General features: G+C 47.3%; 2 protein-coding genes across 13 annotated transcripts in view; one reads left to right on the top strand and one right to left on the bottom strand.

Annotated features, from left to right (window-relative positions):
* The window catches only part of LOC117146690 (voltage-dependent T-type calcium channel subunit alpha-1G), a 78,470-nt gene extending 69,925 nt beyond the window's left edge, over positions 1-8,545 (top strand). For 6 of the 12 annotated variants that reach the window (XM_033313066.1, XM_033313068.1, XM_033313064.1 and 3 more), the window contains 7 exons: positions 183-473; positions 549-710; positions 792-2,152; positions 2,458-2,650; positions 2,709-2,858; positions 4,542-6,458; positions 6,523-8,545. In XM_033313066.1, the coding sequence (XP_033168957.1) occupies positions 183-473; positions 549-710; positions 792-2,152; positions 2,458-2,650; positions 2,709-2,858; positions 4,542-6,458; positions 6,523-7,443 (4,995 nt within the window). In that variant the 3' untranslated portion in view covers positions 7,444-8,545. The remainder of the gene's footprint in view (positions 1-182; positions 474-548; positions 711-791; positions 2,153-2,457; positions 2,651-2,708; positions 2,859-4,541; positions 6,459-6,522) is intronic. The other 6 variants (XM_033313071.1, XM_033313069.1, XM_033313063.1 and 3 more) reach the window with 1 other exon arrangement.
* Positions 8,546-10,442: 1,897 nt separating this feature from the next.
* LOC117148837 (neprilysin-1) lies at positions 10,443-20,533 on the bottom strand. The gene is made up of 9 exons (XM_033316491.1): positions 20,232-20,533; positions 17,743-18,320; positions 14,771-14,869; positions 13,101-13,228; positions 12,912-13,029; positions 11,764-12,770; positions 11,536-11,698; positions 11,155-11,471; positions 10,443-11,090 (listed from the first exon to the last, which is right to left on the bottom strand). Exons 2-9 carry the CDS (start codon positions 18,161-18,163, stop codon positions 10,818-10,820), a joined length of 2,526 nt encoding a protein of 841 aa, XP_033172382.1. The 5' UTR covers positions 18,164-18,320; positions 20,232-20,533; the 3' UTR covers positions 10,443-10,817.
* Between the last annotated feature and the right edge of the window lie 664 nt (positions 20,534-21,197).

Here is a 21,197-nt window from a genome sequence, read left to right as displayed (position 1 = left end):
GGTCCAAGGATCAAGGTCCTTGGCCAGGATCCCCGAATGACCACCAGGTGTGATTGAGTCAAACAAAAAAAAAAATAAGCCAAAAGAAAAATAGAGTGTATGATAGGTGCATGCTGCATGCGAGTGTATGTCTGTTTGTTTGAGTGGCACGAGTTGAATCCACGGTTCGTCATCCCCCGCAGCTACAGGACTCCGCGGAGCTGATCATCGAGGCCAAGAGCAACATGCACCGCCAGCGCCTGCTGCAGCCCACCCACGACTACCAGATCAACGAGCTGCCCGCCTCGTCTGCCGCCCCTTCCGCCTCTGGCACCTCTGGCGCCTCCGCACCTGGCGAGCGGGAGAGGGACAGGGACAGAGACAGAGATAGGGAGCGAGACAGAGATAGGGACAGGGAGCGGGACAGAGAGGCGGGCGGCGGCGGCAAGGAGGAGGGGGCGCAGCATGCCAAGCCGCGCGGCGGCCTCAAAAAGGTAAGAACACCACATGGAGCAAGCCTCGCAGACAGACAAGAACACTTGACACCACCTGCACCCCGTCGCACACAGACATACTCCATCAAGGAGCGGCGCAGCGAGGCGCCACGCCTCTCCAAAATCCGGCTCGCCCGGGATCCGCCCATCATCACGACAACGGCGGCCACGCCGCAGGACTCGCCCAGCACCACCTTGGAGCCGGGCATGAGCTTCCGCCAGTGGGGCGACATGGAGGTGAGTGCGAACAATATTTTAATCCGAAGTGGATCTCCTGCTTGACTTTAGCTATATTCAATCCATTACTACCATCCGCAGCCACCCAGTCCGCCCTCTCCGTCGCTTTTGCGACCGCCGAACATCTTTACCGGCGGACAACGGAGTCTGGACGAGGGCATACCCTCCATCGATCTCATACCGCCCTCGCCGGTGCTCTCCCACAAGCCCCTGAACATCCTCAATGCCAGCCAACTGGGCGTGGGCATGGGAGGCGGTGTCCCTAGCACCGCCGGCAGTTCGGGCAGCATGCACAGCGTGATCATCGACGACATTTCGAAGAGCTCCAGCTCAACGGCGGCGGCTACGCCCATTTATGTGCCCACCATCTCGTCCACAGCGGACGCGCAGAGTCAGAGCCACAGTCTCAACGATGTAAGTGTGGGCTCCAGTCCAGGAGGCGAGATTCCCGCAACGGGAATGGGCAGGAATGCCAACACGGGAGCCTCGACCAGTGGCAGTTCGTCCAGCGAGCGCCTGCCCTTGGCTCCACCTCCTCCTCAGCATGGGAGTTTTAAGCAGCGCTTACGGCGCGGTAGCTCCAAAAAGCGACGTGCCTCCGCTTTGGCGCTGGCCACAGACGACAATCCAGCTCGAAGGACCCTGGATAATCAGGCTCGCAGGACCCAGGACGAGGAGGAAGAACAGCAGCAGCTGAACAATGGCGGCGATAACAGCTGTTTGCTGAGAAACAGCAGCGCTGTGGTCAGTGGTTCGTCCTCCGGCACCAAGGAGACCAATCGCCTCAGTCCACAAAACTCCATACGGAGGTTATCCAATACACTGAGTATAGGCAGCGGACCGGTGGGCAGTCGTCGGGCATCGGCTTGCATTTTCAACTCGCAGGTCTATCAGAATCTAAATCAACCGCCCAAACTGCGTCCAGGGTCCGGGCAACGAAGGATGAGCTCCATCGAACTTGCGTTCAGCAAGACTTCGCACCTGAATCTGCACAACCTGGAGGCCAACCGCAAGTCGCTCTCGTACACGAACTCGAAGATGGACCTGGACAAGTGGAACAAGTCGTACGGCAATCTCAACGAGCCGGACAACATGCTGCAACAGTACATGGAGGCGCGGGACAAGCGCAAGAACTCCATCAGCCACTACAACCTGAAGAAGCGGCTCGAGGAGAAGGAGCTGCAGCAGCTGCAGCAGCTCCACCAGCAACAGCTGCTCCAGCAACGGCAGGACTCCTTCTCCTCGACCACCCAGCAGCAGCAGCTGCAGCAGCACCGCTTGTCCAAGGATCAGCAGCAGCTGGCGATGCAGCCACATTCCATGGTGCCAGGAGGCGGCGAGCGCTACTCCAAGCTCAAGATGCTCATCGAGCAGCTGACGCCCAAGCACTTTACCACCGAGCGCGAGGACTACTCGCTCTACATATTCCCAGAGGACAACAGGTGAGTAGATAGATGGGGGTGAACTATTCCAAAATCTATTTGTTTATCAAATTTGCAATGCATATTGTTATTTTATTTATTGTTTTGTGTATTGATCACGAACACCATCAATCATTTTAGCTCTTGACAGTCCTCATTCAATTGGCAACTTCTTGAATGGGGGAAAAGCAACTTTTAAATCAACTTTCATTCTCCACATAACTATCTGTTTTCCATACTCTTTTCACCGAGCGGAAAATTCAATTTCAACTTTGTCTGCGAGTTCCATTTCACGTATTTGCATTTCGACGCCCTCCGTTTTGCAGGTTCCGGCAAATCTGTACGTGGTTTGTCAACCAAAAGTGGTTCGACAACGTGGTCCTGCTGTTCATCGCGCTCAACTGCATCACCCTGGCCATGGAAAGACCAAACATCCCTCCAAGCAGCACCGAAAGATTGTTCCTGGCAACAGCCAATTACGTGTTCACCGTCGTCTTTACCGTCGAAATGTTTATCAAGGTCAGTATGATGCAATATGTACAATATGTACTTACATATATTTCTGATTGCACAACAGGTGGTGGCAACGGGAATGTTTTACGGCCACGACGCCTACTTTACGTCCGGCTGGAATATCATGGACGGATCTTTGGTTACCATTTCCATAATTGATTTGTTAATGTCCCTGATTAGCGAATCGAGTCCGAGGATATTTGGGATTTTAAGGGTAAGTACGGGCTCGCGGCCCTTGGAAACTTTGCTATCCGAAAGCAGCAGCAGTAGCCAGCAGTCCTCAGTCGACCAGAAAACCAGAAAACCAGACAACCAGTAAAACAAGCCAATCTCAAGCGATTACCAACAAGCAGACCAAGATCAACCAGAACAGCTATTACCAAGAACCACGCCCAGAACCGACCACGCCCATTTACTTGGCTGCTGGGCTGCGCACTCGGATCAAAAAAAAAAAGCTACCGCTAAATCGCAATTTATAGCTAAAGCTAATGCTAATGCTAATGCTCGAAATCCCCAATCAAAATCGCTCGCTATATCGCCTCGAACACATAGCTCTGTCTCTGTTTCTCTGCTGATTGGCTATCTCTGTCTTTTTATGTGCTCTTCTTTTTCTTGCGCACACCCACACACTCTTACACACACACACACCTGCAAAACTAAAATCACATACATACACATACATACATGATCCAAAATTCTTCAATAAAACATTATCTGAAATCTTTTCAATTTTGAGTTCATCTTCTACTTACACACATCCCGTGTCTATCTGTATATAAATAATTGTGTATATAATATACTTATATATATATATATTGTATATCTCTATGAAAACTTCAGGTAAATTTCCGCTGCTATATGCGTTAATCAGCAAAAGAAATCCAATTTGTTTTCACCATTTATTATGTGTGTGTAGACCCCACTTCCCGAAATATAACTTTTAAACAAAAAAAAAAACAAAGAAAACTAAAATTCCAGTAATCTGTTGACTCGCCTTCATTGAGTTTCGTATTGTACATACTTGATTGTTACCCACCTTACCTATGGACAACCTACAAGTGATAGGGTTATGACACTTGAAATTAATAACAAAAACGCTCTCTAAATCTTTTTCCACGCTTTCGGTTCTCTTCGAGTTACCTATTCATTAAGTTAATTCATGTGGTCAGTAGTAGTGTCAGTTGGTAGTGTCATACCCCTATTTCAAATAAAGCCACCATTTGAGCTGTTCCCCACTTCCATTCCACCACTCCAATCGAAACGAAACGAAACGAACCGAATCGAATCGAAGAACATCTCCATCTAGCTATAATTATAATTGCAAACGCCCCATCTCGTTGTATTATTACAGATAACCCATTCCCATCGCCTTGCTTTGTTGTTCAAGCAGTGTTGGCATTTATATATTATTTTTGGGGCATATTTATGGGGCACCTGCGCCGATTTGTATTGACATTTTCCATAATAATTCCATTAGTTACAGCACACCGGTGGTTTTAGTTTTTACAACTTAAAAATTGCATACCATTCAAGTAAAAAAAGTAATAATTTAACTTGGCAATTATGAAAATGCACTATTTATTAGGTTGCTTCTTATATTATATTTTGATTTAGTGTAAGTTTTAACTGTGGCCATTACACTGGTGTGCTTTGTTGCTATTTCCTTATTTGTTGGCTTCATCCTGAGTAAATATGTATATTCTACATGGTTTTCATGCTTTTACTACATGTGTGGCGCCACCTGGCGTCCGCTGGCTGAAGCCAGCGAAGCAAGCAGTGTCTCGCGAGAGGCGCCGCCGATAGACAAGTGTAGCCGATGCACCAACCACAACCACTCTTCTCTTCTCGTCCTTTTCCGTCTGTTCTGTTCTCGCCCCGGAAACAAATGTCCTTCCAGGTGTTTCGACTACTCCGATCCTTGCGGCCGCTGCGGGTGATCAACCGAGCCCCGGGTCTGAAACTAGTCGTGCAAACGCTCTTATCGTCCCTGCGTCCCATCGGCAACATCGTGCTGATCTGCTGCACCTTCTTCATCATCTTCGGCATCCTGGGCGTTCAGCTCTTCAAGGGCACCTTCTACTACTGCGAGGGAGAGAACATCAAGGGCGTGCGGAATGCGGACGAGTGCCGCCGGATTCCCGGCAACGTGTGGACCAACCGCAAGTACAACTTCGACGATCTGGGCAAGGCCCTGATGTCCCTATTCGTCCTGAGTTCCCGCGACGGCTGGGTGAACATTATGTACACCGGCCTGGATGCGGTGGGCGTCGACCAGCAGCCCATCGTGAACTACAACGAGTGGCGTCTTCTGTACTTCATCGCCTTCATCCTGTTGGTGGGCTTCTTCGTGCTGAACATGTTCGTCGGCGTGGTGGTGGAGAACTTCCATCGTTGTCGCGAGGAGCAGGAGAAGGAGGAGAAGATCCGACGGGCGGCGAAGAGGGCTCTGCAGATGGAGAAGAAGCGTCGCCGGATGCACGAGCCACCCTACTACACCAACTACTCACCCACCCGGATGTTCGTGCACAATGTAGTGACCTCCAAGTACTTCGACCTAGCCATTGCCGCCGTCATCGGCCTGAACGTGGTCACCATGGCCATGGAGTACTACAAGATGCCATCTGGACTCAAGTACGCACTAAAGATCTTTAACTACTTCTTCACGGCGGTCTTCATCCTGGAGGCCAACATGAAGCTGGTCGCTCTGGGCTGGAAGCTGTATCTCAAGGACCGCTGGAACCAGCTAGACGTGGGCATTGTCCTGCTCTCGATCGTGGGCATTGTGCTGGAGGAGCTGGAGACGAACACGCACCAGATCATACCCATCAATCCGACGATCATACGAGTGATGAGGGTACTGCGGATTGCCAGAGTGCTGAAACTCCTGAAGATGGCCAATGGCATAAGGGCCCTCCTGGACACCGTGATGCAGGCCCTGCCCCAGGTGGGCAACCTGGGACTACTGTTTTTCCTGCTATTCTTCATATTCGCGGCATTGGGCGTGGAGCTTTTCGGGCGACTCGAGTGCTCCGACGAGATTCCCTGTCAGGGATTGGGCGAGCACGCGCACTTCGCCAACTTTGGCATGGCTTTCCTCACATTGTTTCGCGTAGCGACTGGCGACAATTGGAACGGCATCATGAAGGATACGCTGAGGGATAATTGCGATGACGCGGCCGATTGCGTGCGCAATTGCTGCGTCAGCTCAGTTATTGCTCCCATATTCTTTGTGATATTCGTGCTAATGGCGCAATTCGTTTTAGTGAACGTCGTCGTGGCTGTACTGATGAAACACCTCGAGGAGAGCCACAAGCAAATGGAGGACGAGCTCGACATGGAGGTGGAGCTCGAGCGCGAGCTGGTGCGCGAGCAGGAGTTCGCCCAAGAGCAAAAGCTGTGCCAGCAGCTGGCGGAGGCGCAATCGAAGGCGGCCGCTCCCCCGCGCCCCCTCGCCAAGGTCAAGTCGCTGCCGAAGAACTTCATCTACAGCACACCCTCGCTGGACAAGAAGTTCCCAGCGGTTTCGGGCGTCAACAATCCCAGCCTGACCAGCTCGGCGGCCACCAATCTCAACCAGGTGGCGACGGCGGGAAGTGGGGGTGCGGCACCGGGAGCGGTACCGGCCGGATCGGGAGCTGGACCACGGAGGCAGACCGTACAGTACTTCCAGCAGCCGCCACAGTCCATGCTCGGCGGCCTGAGTCTGGCCGAGATGGGCGGCACGCTGACGCCTCAGGCACTCGGTGCCCGATTGGGCGAACCCTTCGGCGGCGGAGGAGGAAGCAAATCTGGGCCACGACGCCAATCCTACTGGGTAACTTAAAAAGTTCATTTTCGAAAATTGCATTTAATTTAATTTATTTTTCCCATAAAAACAGCAGATTAATCCAATCCGTAAGCGCGGCGTGCTGTCCAAGGAGCGCTCACTGGACGAGCAGGCCATCCGTAGACGGAATCTGGAGGCCAAGCGCACCAGCTGCGACTCGCTCCCATGGGGCGGAGATGCCCTCGACTGTCGTAGGGGCACGATCTTCGAGAGCCTCGAGTCCGATGGGGGAGGAGTAGGGGGTGGTGGTAGTGGCGGCGGTGGTGGTGGACTTGGAGGAGGAGTTTCCTACGATTTACGGAGCGTACGCAGCGCGGATGTCGGCCATTCGGAGACGGATGGGGATGTGTCCCTGTCGGTGGTCAGTGCGCTGGTGCCCTCCGTAACGACGCCACTGCCCCCACCCCTGTCCTTGCCCATTGTCACGCCCACGTCGACGCCCACGCCCCTGCAATTGCCAATGCCATTGACAATGCCAATGCCCATGCCGATGGCACATCCTCCACCACGGAGACCCTTTGGATGGTCGCAGTCCGTGGACCAAGGATGTATGCGGAGCAACCTGCTCCTCTCCGTTCCCAGATCCATGCCGCCGCGCAGTCGCAGTGGCAGCACCAAGCAACTGTTCAAACAACAGGCCCTGGACGAGGATGCCGACATGGATGAGAACTCGCTGCTTCTGCCAACAGCAGGTGGAGGTGGCTCTGGACCCGGATCGGTGTCAGTCATAGCCTCGAGTTCGCTGGATCTGCCAGATCAGAGCGGCAGCTCCAAGCACATCCTTCCAGACGTCGCACTGGGGGTCAGTAAGTCCGACTCCTCGGACATCCTGCGCATCATCAGCGAGCGGAGGCGCATGGATCAGCGGGAGCAGAGGGAGCCAGAGCAGGATCAGGACAACGAGGCAGAGGACAGGGACAGCGACTACAAGGAGCTGCTCCTGGTCAAGTCGCCCCAATCCTCCATGGACTAAATGCACACACACAAACACTCTCTAGATCGTTACAAGTAGTTATCTCTAAATAGGGCCAGGCTTACAACAATAATGATTACTACTGTAGAGCTGACTAACAAGGATAATAGCTAGGATAACAGTTAAGGTATCCCTTGATTTCGAAACCTCTAAGTTGGTCCACCTGCAAGCGAAGGAGCTTACTTTCAACCTCTAGAACTCTATATACATTTACATATATTCTTCATAATTCGAAAACCTGGCCGCCATTAAAGAATACTTTAGGGAATTTTCTAAACACTATAACTATAGCATTAGGCTTTAGGCATAAAGATCGAAGAGTGTGGTGAGAAAACAGAAGTAATGATTATTCGATAGTTAATATACTATAGAGGATGCAGGTCAAGTGGCAAATGGCACACTCTCAGCCGAAAATATGGATGAAAAGCAGTAAAATAGAATTGAAAGCAAAGTTAAGTAAACCATGAAATAAAAAGTAAATTACAGCTAGTAAGCAAAATTGTCAACTGTTTTTAGTGCAATCCTACGGTTTTCATAACTTTAACAAGCAAAACTTATAAGAAGAACTCAAAACTAATAGATCGCCAGAGATCGGTGGAGATGAGTAGCTAAGTTTCAAGTTGATTAGAGTGTTTTCCGTTTAAATGTAGCTGTCGAAAACGAAGATACATAACCCCGACGAGGGTGATGGGATTATATACAAGTGTTATATGCGATTTACATATATACAGTTATATTACATATACAGTTACTTATAGGGGATACTGCATTCGAAAAAAAAATGATGGAAATTTGTGAACAAAGAATCATCAACTCTGTGATTAGCTCTTAAAGTTTAAACGTTTATATGAGAAGCCGTGCAGACACCAAAACCAAAAACAAAACCAAACACAAACACCTGCGATCTGTATATAGAAGGCCTGTATGTAAACATATGTATTTTACGTAGCTAAGCCAAGGGACATGAAACTAACGGAATGATACCGAACAGAGCCATCTGAGCGATAAGCATTGATAAGCAATAGAGAAATGTAGCTCTTAAGATCGTACCTAACCTACAAACCTATAAAAGAATAAAGCTGCGTTGTTCCAGGGTGTAAAACGGATACGGAAAAGGGGAAAACCATTAAGAGGAAACACATAAGAACCTTGTGCAAACGAATTTACTTAGGTACTTAAACACACACACACACAACCACACACCAACAAAAAACCCCAAACAAATAGCTCGTACGATCTGGTCGACAATCTTCGCTAAATCTAAATACCCTTCCCATGTCTGACGCTCTATCCCCTCCCAGAGGCTTCCAGAACTTCTAGATCCCGCCCCCGGAAAAACAAGCAGACATCCGAAATACAGTGCCAACGCAGTAAGGGTATTCAAGATGTTTTTTTTTTATAAAAAATAATATAACTCAAAGCTATCCAGTAGTAAAGGCAAAGATGGCAGCAGGAACTACAAAAGGAACTTTAAAAAGTAGCATTTATAAAGGAAGAAAGAAAAACCAAGAGAAACGTAGTAGAAATTTAAAGATTAATGTTTAATGACTATATATAGTGTATATATGGAACTATCAACGAATTACAATAGAGTATCAAGATATTTCTTCAGAAGGCATAACTAGAACAAGACAAAGGAGCGAGGAACCGAGAAGAACACTAACTTAACACTGTCAATTTTTCAACATGGTCTAAGATAATTTTTCAAGGAAAATCAATGATCTAAGATTGAAAACAATTTTACACTCTTTGTACACACTGTAAAAAACGATGTGAAGGAGCTCTCCAGTTTAGATAAACTTTAAAATCAAACTTAGCAAACGATTCGGGCAAAGACGAGGAGAAGAAGAAGCAACAAATTTAATTATACGATAATTTCATCTGTGCCTTTCTCTACGAATATATATACATTTATACATATATATATATATATATAGCAAATGTATCAGATACTGTCTCTATCTCTTTCTACGCTCCCACTCCCTCTCTCGCGCACACACACACACAATGAATATGCCCTACTCACCACACCACACACACCTACACAGACACCAAGCAAGCAGTGCGAAATGTAACGGTGATGGCAAGCAGTGCCTCGCGTAGCTGAAAATGCAACTCAGAAAACTATTTACGAGGCAGGCAGAAGGAATAATAACGAAAAACCAAAGTAATTACTTAAGCCTACTAATAATTGAAAACCGAAAATACAAAAATCCAAAATGAACGTAAAAATACAAATTAAATTAATGAAAAGCATGATGTTTATAGGTTAATGCGCTAGTAGTTTTGAACTTTTTTTTTGTAATTTTTTAACGTAGCCGCTTTGAAGTAAACCAAATGAAACTATATACGTTTTTGGTTTTAGTTGTGTGTGTCTGTTTTTTTGTGCGAAGCGTAATTCAACTATAAAGAGCGTTTCTTCTTGTTGATTAATAATTAGGTAAACTGCTACAAAACACATAAGTTAATTAAAGAAAAACGAAAGCATAAAGAAAACCGAAAGTAACCGGAAAACCAAGCAAAATTAGAAAAAGTGAGTTAAATTTAAAATTATAGCCATAACGGCCAACGAAATGCAAACTAAGCAAATTTGCTTTTAGCTCCATGCAGGTACAAGAGGAATTCCCAAAAACCATTGATTCTTTGCAAACTAAAATAAGCCAATTAAATGTGAAATTGTTTAAGAAGGCCATAAGAAACTAAGCACTATCCCCTGCTGCAAGGCCACGAACCGAAACTCTGTTAGACAAATAGCCAAAAGCCAAGTTGTAATCATTTCGTTGCGTGACCTTTGCGTATAATTTGAATGGTTCGATTGGTTCCACTAGATACGTACATATATACTGAGAACACATACTATGTAAAGCAGCGAAACAAAACCAAAAAAAACTAAGAAAACGAGCATTATAAATTAAAGAGAATTTGAAAAGAATTTATCCCTCCACTTATTTTGAGATGAAGTTGGCTGTTAACGAACTTCCTCCACAAAAAACTTGCAGTTTCCGTACTTGTTCTTTATTCACGAATATAATGTCGGTAAGGAGGTGTGTGAAAAGTGCGGATCCGGGGCTTATTGTGGGCTACTCGGATAGCGCACTCGTGTACAGCTACAAACACACTATAATTCTATATAGCCAGGTATAAAGTACATATGCATTGCAGCGCCATAACGAACGGAAAATAAGACGGGGAACTACACAAAAAATTGGAACAGCCCAGATCAGCTGGTCCTCGATCTCATCGTCCTGGTTGGTTGGTTGGTTTGCTGTTGCCGCAGGTGATCTACAGTACTCGTATGGTGTATATCGATATGTATATACTATATAGTATGCGATATAAATATATAAAAAAAAAACATCGACGGCCGCGGCGGACTACCACACGCTGCACTTTTCCGCCGGATTCATGGTGCTGCCCAGTGGGCACTTGTAGGCGCTGGCAAAGTCGCGAGAATTCGAAAGTGGCCCCAGGACACGAACGAATCCGGGCGAGTGGACCGCGGAGCGGATCTTGGTCAGAGCGTCCTCCGGCCGCATGGATCCGCACCAGATTTGGGCGTAGTTGAGAAAGAACAGCTGATCGTGGGTCATGTTCAGGCCGGGCAGCAGCTGCTCCCGCCCATGTAAGGTCTCCCATTTCTTGTAGGCCTAGAAAGGAAAGGAAGAACTTAGAGGGTTTGGGATTCATGGCATATATGGTAGGTGGACTTACCCTGAAAGCCTGCTTGAGACCACCGTTGTCGGCGATGTTCTCGCCCTGCGTCATCCGTCCGTCCATGAACATATCCACCTCGTTGATCTTGTAGCGCGAGTACTGATCGATGACGCACTGCGTCCGTTCGCGAAAGGCCTCGATGGTGGCATTGTTCCACCACTGCATCATGTTGCCTTCCTTGTCGAACTGCCTGCCCTTGTCGTCGAATCCGTGGGTAATCTCGTGGCCAATTACCACTCCGATTCCGCCGTAATTCAGGGACTTGGGAAAGTGCTGGCTGTAGAACAGCGGCTGCAGGATGCCAGCAGGAAATACTAAGGTATGTAAAGAATGCAAATGAGTAAGATGAATTGGCAGGGGAATGATCTCCGGACCCACCTATATCGTTTTTATTCGGGTTGTAGAAGGCATTAACCACCGCCGGTTCGGTGGTCCACTTTTCCTTGTCCACCGGCTGGCGAAGAAGTCGCAGCATCTTCTCAGACTCCCATTGCAAAATGCTAAGGACATTGTTGATGAAGTTGTCCGGGACAATGGTTAGCTGAGGATAGATGACACAGTTTAGGGACTCGATATTGACGAAACTGTTAATCTATATATACCCACATTCACGTACTCCTGCTCCAGCTCGGTGGCATTGGTCAGCAGCTCCGGATAGCCAATCCGCTCGTTCATCGAGTCCGCTTTCTCCTTGGCCACCGCCCGCGTCTCGTCGTCCATCCAATCGTTCTCGGCCAGGAGCTCGTTGAACGCTGCTCGTATGGTGTGGATCATCTCGAGGGCCACCTCCTTGCTCTCCTGATTAAAGTTGTCCCGGATGAAGAGGGCTCCCACGGCGACGCCCAGCTTCTTGTTAGTCCACTCGACGCACTGCGACCAGCGTGTCCGCTCCGACTGTATGCCCATTAGGATCTTGCGGAACTCCACCCGCTCACGCTGATACTCATCGATCATGTGTGACATTAAGGACATGACCAGGCGCCACAGCATGTAGTTGTGCACCACACGGCGATCGGTGTGCGCCAGTATCTTGCCCATTTCGGTGAGATAGTGCAGGCCGTAGGTGACCAGCGGTTCGTCCTCCTGCAGGGGAATCCCCGGACCCAGAGCTGCCTGCAGATACTCCTGCCACTGCACCTCGGGCACCAGTTCCTGCAGCTCCGGCAGCAACATCTTGCGATAGACCAGGCTCGTGTCATGACGATCCGCCTCCGGCAAGGAAACATTCACTAGCTGCGTCTCGAAGAGCACAACCTTCTCCAGTTCCGCAGCGGCGGTGGCCGGATCCGCTCCCAGGAGCAGCGCCACCTGCGTCATGTACCGATGGTAGGCCCTCCGGTCGTTAGCACTGCTCTCCTTCAGATAGTAATCCCTCGAGGGCAGCGCATACTGCAGTTGGTCCATCTGCAGGATGTTCACCGAGCTGTTCTTGTCGTCGGCGCCCACGTACAGCTCGATCATCACCGGCTCGCTGTAATTCAGCCGGAGCTGACCCATTAGCCGCTCCACGGATAGATCCGCCGGCGGACTCCAGTTCCGCTCGATGACCGGCCAGCCGCCCAGGGATTGCAGAACCTGCTTGAGTCGCCCCGTTCCGATTTTGCGGATTTGAGCTGAGAATGGAAAGTGAAGTAAAATGTTAATGCTTAATACATATATTTAAAGTTAAGAGAAGGAAAAATAGTTAATAATTCTAAAAAATTGCTTAGGACCCCCGTTGCGAAAAAGTTGTATTACTATAGAGTTAAACTTACGAATATCCATGCAGCTCTTGAAGAAGGTTTTGGCCTTTATGGTGGCCTTGTTGTCACGTTCATCTATGGGTTCCTCCAGAACTGCGCGCAGGATAACCTGCTGCTGATCGGACAGGACCTGCGGGGAATTTGGATATGCACTTAGCAACCGAATCTTACGGAGGCTTAGGCCAATCTCGAAACAAATACCTCAAACGTGCTGATGGAGCTGCGGTCCTCGGGAATGGGATGCATCTTGTTCCACGTGCCGCACGCGTACTGGAAAAAGTCCTCGCAGGGATCGGAGTTGAGGTCCATGGCCGAGAGCAGGGAGGCGGCTGGATTTGAATAGTTAGTTGTGAGTAAAACCGGGACAGTATTCGGTGCAGTAAATCAAACGCAACCCGGTGGGAAACCCTTCAGCTGGAGTGCAATTAGTGCTTCAACCCGTTGAGGCCATAATTTATGCCTCCTTTTGATCGCACCGGCCATAAACTTGGACCACAAATCATCACCGGAACTTTTGCGATAAGCGATAAGCAAAGCAGTTTTCACCACCGCAAAATCCCCACACTTTTTCCCCGATGCAACTTTTCGGTCACACAAAAGTTATGAATAACTGCGGAACTAAACTACCAAGAAGGAGCCATTTCCCGGGATAGACCTGCATTGTTCACTGGTCGTGCTGCCAATCCATAAATCAACGTCATTAAGCTGAATTTCATTATCTCGGAAAACTAAGTGCGAAACTCATTAGTGTGCCCCCTCCCCCACCTTCAAGATTTTTCTCACTTCTAGAAACGTCCTTGATTTATGCTGTAGCTACAAAGCCAAAGGATACTAGCTTGCCAGCGAAAATTGCATTCTGCGAATTCGAAGTTACCTAGGCTGTAAGTCGGACTTAACACTCATTTGTCATCCACTTAAGCAATTTTCCTAATTCAATAACTTGAATGCCAACAATCTGTCATTTCATTATTCAATTCCTCGAAGGTGTTATTATCTAGAGAATATGACAAATAGCCCAACCCCCTTGGCTTAGTTCAATTAAGCAACTGATTTGGGTTACCAATTAGGGTGAACCCCCGAAAAGTATGCTAAGTGGAGCACTCGAATCGATGGCATCGCCTGGTATTTGTGCCCATGTATATTTCAGGATATGTCCTGCAACTGGACAGGTGTATCTATATGCCCATCCCTCCAACCAACCATCCATCCATCCAACCAACTATCTATCCAACGAACTATCTATGTAGCTATACATTGCTGTGTCCGTGTATCTAGCGGCATGCCAAGCAGTCAGTCAATCACTGTGGCAATTTCCTCGGCAAGTGACTTTGAGGTGTTGCTGGCTGCCCGCATTGCTCGACATAAGTGCATTTGAAATGGATGAATGGACATGTGGGTGAGCAGATGTTTTGGTCCCCATCGGCGGACGAAATGAGCGCCATATCCCATATCGCCCAAGCCCTCCAAACGGGCACTTAGCTATCTTAATAGCTGGTAAATAATTTACAACTCAAATAAAAACCGCACATATTGGATGGTTGTAAAGGGTCCCTACCCTTCGCCATCCCCCATCGTTTATTTCATTCGATTGGCCGTAGTATAGTCGAATTTCTTATTGATGGACTAATCAATCTCTCCTATTTCTCTATATACGAAATATGCATAATGTACGTTTACGAAGATATCGGGTTTGAACACAAGGGAGTTTTACTGTAGTCATTATAAGTATTGGATTATTAAAGCTATTTGTAATGCAATTTGATTGTCCCAAGTGCAATTTGAATTCCCCTTAGTTTGAAAACAGCGTTTTTGAACTACCCTATAGAAGAGTCCCCAATATGCCAGCGATTTTTAATTGGATCTCAGCTTACCTGTTCTCACGCACTCCTGGGTCATGCAAATGTTATCCTGCCCCTCGTGGGCGGATCCCGAATCCTGGTTCCACCTGCCGTTCGGTCTGTCATCGTTGTCTGCAATTAAAGTTGGCGGATTTTCAGTACAGCACACGCGGCGTATGAGCAATGTGTTTTCATTTTGGTTTATCAAGACAGCCAGCGATTCGCGGGCCACTCAACTAAATTGAATTTGAATTTCTCATTAAAAGAGGAGCAGTGAGCAGGCTCCTCCTCCTTCTCCTGCCTCTCATCCACATTTGGATCCACCTGCCCCCCTTCTTCTCTGCTGGCTTTATTAAATTAAAATAACGAAAAGCCAAGCTCGGTGGGTGAATTCCCTCGAACCCGCCCACCGGCCATCGATTGCCGCCTGGACAGGACACATGTTGCATGTCGTCCTTGTCGAGGCTGTCAATAAAAATGGGACGTTCGCCGGTGGCTGGGGGAGGGGGGAAATTGGAAAGGTGGAGGCGCGTTGGAGATGGCAGCTTTAGTTATTAATTAAAGCGATTCAGCCAAGCGAACCGTCCACCCAGCTAATAACATTTCCCCCCGGCGTTAATAGGTTTAAGTGGACCAGAGGATGGTTCCATGTGGCAAGTGGCAAGTTGGCCAGCTGACCAGTTGGTTACTCGGGTTGAATGTCCAGGAGCTGCAGCAATTATGTTTCAGCAAGGGGAATTTCATTATAATATGGAAAGGAAAGCAATCGATTTAGATAGCCATGAAATATTATCGCCTGGCTTATTCCCGTTTAATGTTTCAATATTGAGAGCAAGATCTATCCGAAATATTTATGATTAATGGTTATTACAAGACCATTAAAGCCCAAGTAGAAGGCTATGCTATTATTATGGAATACAAGAACTATAATACTCCAGTGATCTTTAGTGGATATATGTATATACCATTCCAACCAACTTTGCATCAGCTCACTTTAAGTTCGAAGGGAGAAAATCGATGGACCGAAAGGGAAGTGGTGGAATGGAGTGGTGGAGTGGAAAGTGAAAAAGTGGGAAAGCGAGAAAAAAATCATAGTCAAGGCCAAAGGCCTACCACAAGTTGCTGTGGCTGTTGCCGATGGAAAATGCTGATGATGGCAATGATGATGATGATGATGCTGGGTATTTACGGAGATGCCGCCAATGAGATATTTTTAAATGGTTTTAAAAGGGGAATAGGCTTTGATGGTGCCGCTGCCTCGATGAATGAATTTTTGGCGCAAAATATTGAAAACACGTTTTATCGTGGTAAATATAAACAGGATAATGGTCTGTGCAGTGGTGTGCGTGTGGCGCGTATGTGTGTGCATATTCAATTAGCATAAGGAGTCGAAGGAGGAGTACGCGATCGATGGGAACGGCCGTTAAAAAATTCATAGACATCCCTATCCAATGCCGATTGATTGCTTTTCGTTCGTATATCTTACTTGTTTTTTTTTCGGGCGCTCATGTATTTGGTTATTTTTCTCCGCTTTTTTTTCTTATGTTTTCTGTAATCGAGGGAGCAGCACATGAACATGTAAATTATGCCGGGACAGACATCCTTCCATGGAGCAGCCCGGTTCGCAGCTCCTGAATATTTCAGTTGCTTTGAATCGCATTATTCCATGTGCCAGCGAACAACAAATGCAGAAGGGCGTCGAGTCCAGAGCACCACCCAATAAAAGCCACCCGCCCGAGCAGCCGCACCGCACCACCCACCGATAACACAAGATAAGAACGGATGGGGAGGACAGTGTCCCTAGGTCTCCAAAAAGGCGATTCTACTGTGACATGAATAACTACTTTTTTATATGCTTAATTTTACTGGTTTTTCCCTGCGTAATAGGTAGCAGCATGTAGTGATATGTAGCTCGATGATCTGTTTCGTTTTTCAGTTCAGTTTGTGCATGTTTGCACCACTGTGGTGCGGGCAACTGGAGCACCACAAAAAGGCAGAATGAAGGAAGCGAGTGCCGTCATTGTTGTTGTTGCTCCCGCTGGTTGTTTGACATATTCTGTAATTGAATTTCAAACAAGGCGCGTTACAACAGGCCAGGACGAGCGAGGACAGGACAGAACGGAGATTACAACACCCCGGCGGACGGGCGGACGGCCACATCTACACCTACATACACGTGTATGTACAGGGCCAGGTCCACCAGTTCCAGTGTGCCAGTGTGCCAGTGTACCAGTGTGGCAATGGCATCCTTTAGCCTGTTGCGCTCCATTCCCTGGGACAAGGAAATTGAGTTTTTGCTCCATTTGCTTGAGTCACCAACGGCCAGGCGCTAAACTCAGTTAACATGCCTGGTTGGTGGCCAACAGGAGGAGCAGAAAGGGAGGCGGGAGCAGCACGGGAATCAGGAGCACAGGATGTGCCTGTTGATTGACTGCTGACCCAGTTGCCAAGTTCCCAGCTCCTGCCAACAGGTGAGGTGATCCCAACACTCAACACTTTTGCTGCAGAGAAAAGCAATAATTTTCATTTCAATAATTTTTCAAATATTCCCCAAAGTGAATTATCTAAGATTTCGACTCAGCAGGCCCTGAAAGTCAAGCAAATTAATTCCGAATAGTTTGCCAAGCATGATTGATGAGCATGATTGAGTGCCCATGTCAATTTCGCCAGATTGGCATGTGTCATATACTAATAATTCATGTTTCGAATAGGCGTAATACCCATGCACACCTATGCGTAGATTACATCTAATTCTGGGGGCTCTCAAAATTCCACCATGAAACCGGGAAGTTTCATCATGAAAATCACAATCAAACAGCAGTACATAGCTTTCGATAGAATGGCAGTAAATTGTGGGACAATGGAATTTAAACTGATAAGTTAAAAAAAAAAACAAAAAATAACTTCAAAATGCCGTAGTCTTTGCATAGCCCATCCACAGAGTATCTAGTATCTTCAATGTCGCTAAGCCGTAGTTATATATATTTCATGACCTTAACCCTTACCTGGCTCCAGGCGGTACAGATGGCACCGCTGATGGACGCTGGCAAAGTAGATGGCCAGTGCCCCGATGGCCGCGCCCAGAACGGTGAAGGCGATGGCCAGGACGAGCAGGCGGCGTCGCTGCTGCGACTCCTTGAGCAGCCAGTCGCTGTGGCTGCCGGTGCCCGTTACCATGCCGGGATTGCCCTGCGTTGGATTCCCTCGCTGGATGCCCACGCCTCCGCTGCCGTCGGGCGCCAGGAAAACGACAGTGGGCAGCTTGTTCTGCTGCTGCTGTGGCGCCTGGTGCTGCACCTGTTGCTGCCCCAGGAGTGGCGACACCACCGTGGCACTCAGCTCCTCCAGCGGCGCATTCGCCTGCAGGTAGCCGTTATTCAGCGGCTTCTCCGCGGCCGCCGCTGTTGCCTCATGTTGCTGCGACATCTTCTTCTATGGGGCTCCTGATTTGTGGACCGCTCAGCGATCGGCGGACAGGTGAAGCGGTACAGCGGTGCGGCGGTTAAGCGGTTCAGCGGACGGCGTACCGTTCGCAGTTAGAGCGACAGCGCCGGCGACGCTGACAACATCAGCCTCGATGCCACTGGAAGAGATCATCAAGGTGAGTCATATATCTAAATATTATATGTGACATCCCCGCAAAGGATATTTTTGAGTGCTGACAAGGAGACTAGACTTAAGAATATGATTTCTGAATTCTATGCTATTCTATCATTTCTTATCAACGGGTTTCTCACAAGTTTGCGATCCGTAAATTTATCAGATAGAGATGTCTGGGTGAATTTTGAGACCAGACCGGCCAACACCGGATTCAACCAGTTCTGCCACGATCGAAGCGTGGCCGATTCGGGCATCGAGTCCTCACTGTAGTCTTGCGTTGTCCAAACAAAAAGAAAGGGGGGCGGATCGTTGGGGAAAGAACCGCAGTAGTTACAAGTACCGGCTTTTGAAGTTTTGACAGTAATGATCTTCTGATATCATCTCCTTCGCATTGTTGTTGTTCTTGGATCGTTTTTTTTTTTTGTTTCGTGATATGACCAAGTTGTGGTTGTTGTTGTTGCTGACTTTAGTAGGCAGTTGTTGTTTTTGTTGTTGTGACATGCGATCAGGGCCAACGTGTTTTACGCGCAATCGCAGCCGGCAACTCAGCAGGGGATGCAAAGCCAAACAGTTTGTTGTGCCGCCGATTAAAGTAATCATTGGCTAAGAAGGCCCTTGAAAAGTTAATCTAAATACATTCTTAACCGTAATGTATGTCCCATAAGCTTCATAAACCCATTTCAACCAGTGTCTTCACATGGCAACAGATGGAAAAGATTGATTTTTCATTTGGTGAAGATATTCACCTATTTGGGGTCACCCCACTGATTTGGGGTCACCTTTCGGTACAGAACAGAATTAAAAGCTTCGTTTCTCGTGTGTAACATTAAATGAGCAGGCGGACAAAATTAGTTTTATTTTTATGAGACTAGTAAACCTGTCAAATAAAAGCTAAACGGTCTTACGTAAATTCTGATGAGTATTCTAACAAGAAGTGTTGGAGAATACGCGGCTCATTATCTGAATATGATACATACAGTAGTTAGTTGTGTCTTTTGTTCACAAACAGATATGTATACATATATTCGGCACATGCGGCGACCTTACTTTCTAACCGATATCCACTGTGACTGGAAGCTCGGATTAATGCGCGGCAAATTTTGCAAAACTCGAAACTAGTTAACCCAGCTGCGAATGGGCAGCGACGTCGACGGAGGCAGCAGACTATATGTCTATATACTGTCACCAAGCCGATTCGATTCGATTCGATTTGATTTGATTTGATCTGATCCGATGGCAGATGACAGATCTCGAATGCCCATCGGAAATCCAGAGCCCAATATCGTGACGCTGTTGAATACTTAATATTCACAATGTTCTCGGCCGGCGATCGTTTTGAAAATTGGGCGCTTCTGATGAGCCACGTGAAATTCGATACAGTCGCTGTATTATTTCGTATTTATTCTTTTTTTCCACATGGGGTAGAAACTCGAACGGAGCGACACAAACTAAAATAAATTAATGCGACCGTCGTTAAATTCGCATCGTATTACCGCAGCTGGTTCACAAACTAAACAAAAACTTTGAAATTCATAATCGCACAGGCAAAAAAAATTTGGTAACTCTGGCTGGCATTTAAGAAGAGGTGAATATTACCCAAGATCGTAGTTTCAGAATCATAATATGAGTTCCTTAAAAATATATCTTTTGATTTGCGATAATTTCGCAAGTAATCACTGCACAGAAAAAAATGTCTCACTCCCGAAATTGGTCAATATTTCAGAACTGACATCAAAAACATGGTTAAGTCCACAAAAAACTTGAATTCACATTTCACGCCTAGTGTTGGGAATACCTGTGCGATATCAGTTCGAAAACACAGATCTTATCTTATTTCTTTCTGTGTACTTTCCGGTTTTTTGTTATAATTTTGTATAATATTTTAGTGCATTACTTTTTGTTGTGCTGCTGGTTTAGTGCTTTATTGTTATTGTTGTTGCGCTGCGGGTTACCGTTCTTGCTTATTTTGTTTTCACTATTTTTATTTTTGTATTATTACTTATGTCTTTTACGACTTTCACTGCCTTTGATTTGATTGTTTGTTTGTTGTTTTGAATTTGCGATTCGCCTGCGAGTGCGAGTGGGCGGGCGCTCTCTTCCTCTCACTCTCTGTTTTTAGTTAATATAATTCTTCTACTTTGTTTTTTTTTTGCCGCCAAACGCGCGAGGCGACTTTTCGATGCCAACTGAGCGTTCTCAACGCGTGTCCTTAGCTTTTAAGCAGTCGCTGTCGCGGTTGCCGTCGCTGCCGGCGTCGCAGTCGACGTAGTCGCCAGCAGCACTAACAACAAATTCAACCAAGTATTGCCAATGGAAGTGACACCCCAGAGGTGTATATTAAATTAATGCCAACTTGGTTACAGAGCCCCAAAACGAATAAAATAATATGGGGCCAGATGTCGCTCCCAGTTCTCTGGGCGAATTATGGATGGTCAAGCATTAAAGTTCAGCAACATCGCAGCCGGAGACTTCCTCGAGAGATTTGGAGCAGATAGTTGAGTTGAGTCACAATCTCAAGAACACACAGGCGAGACACGAGAATGAACGACTTCAATTCCCTTAACAGTATCCTTGAATATTTATTCTTTGCATTGCTAGCAAGGACTTAGTTTTCAGATTTTTCAAAGTATTTTTAGTGGATAATGTGGTACTTCCCGTTTCCTAGGATATCTGCAAGTTTGCCACTCTTTGGTGGTGCATATTGGACAGACTGTTTTCCTGGCAGGTGGGTTCGCTCTCCTGTTACCCTAACTCCATGTTGTTCCACACACGAAGCGGTCTAATCGCTGTTCTGTTTGATTTTTCGGCTGTCTGCCCCAGCCAGTATGACGCTGTAAGCCACCCATGAATGGCCAAAGCA

Source organism: Drosophila mauritiana, chromosome X, assembly GCF_004382145.1.
Source record: "Drosophila mauritiana strain mau12 chromosome X, ASM438214v1, whole genome shotgun sequence".
In the NCBI taxonomy this organism is placed as follows: domain Eukaryota; kingdom Metazoa; phylum Arthropoda; class Insecta; order Diptera; family Drosophilidae; genus Drosophila; species Drosophila mauritiana.
Note: the sequence above shows the minus strand (reverse complement) of the source record. Positions and strands in the feature narration are given on the sequence as shown.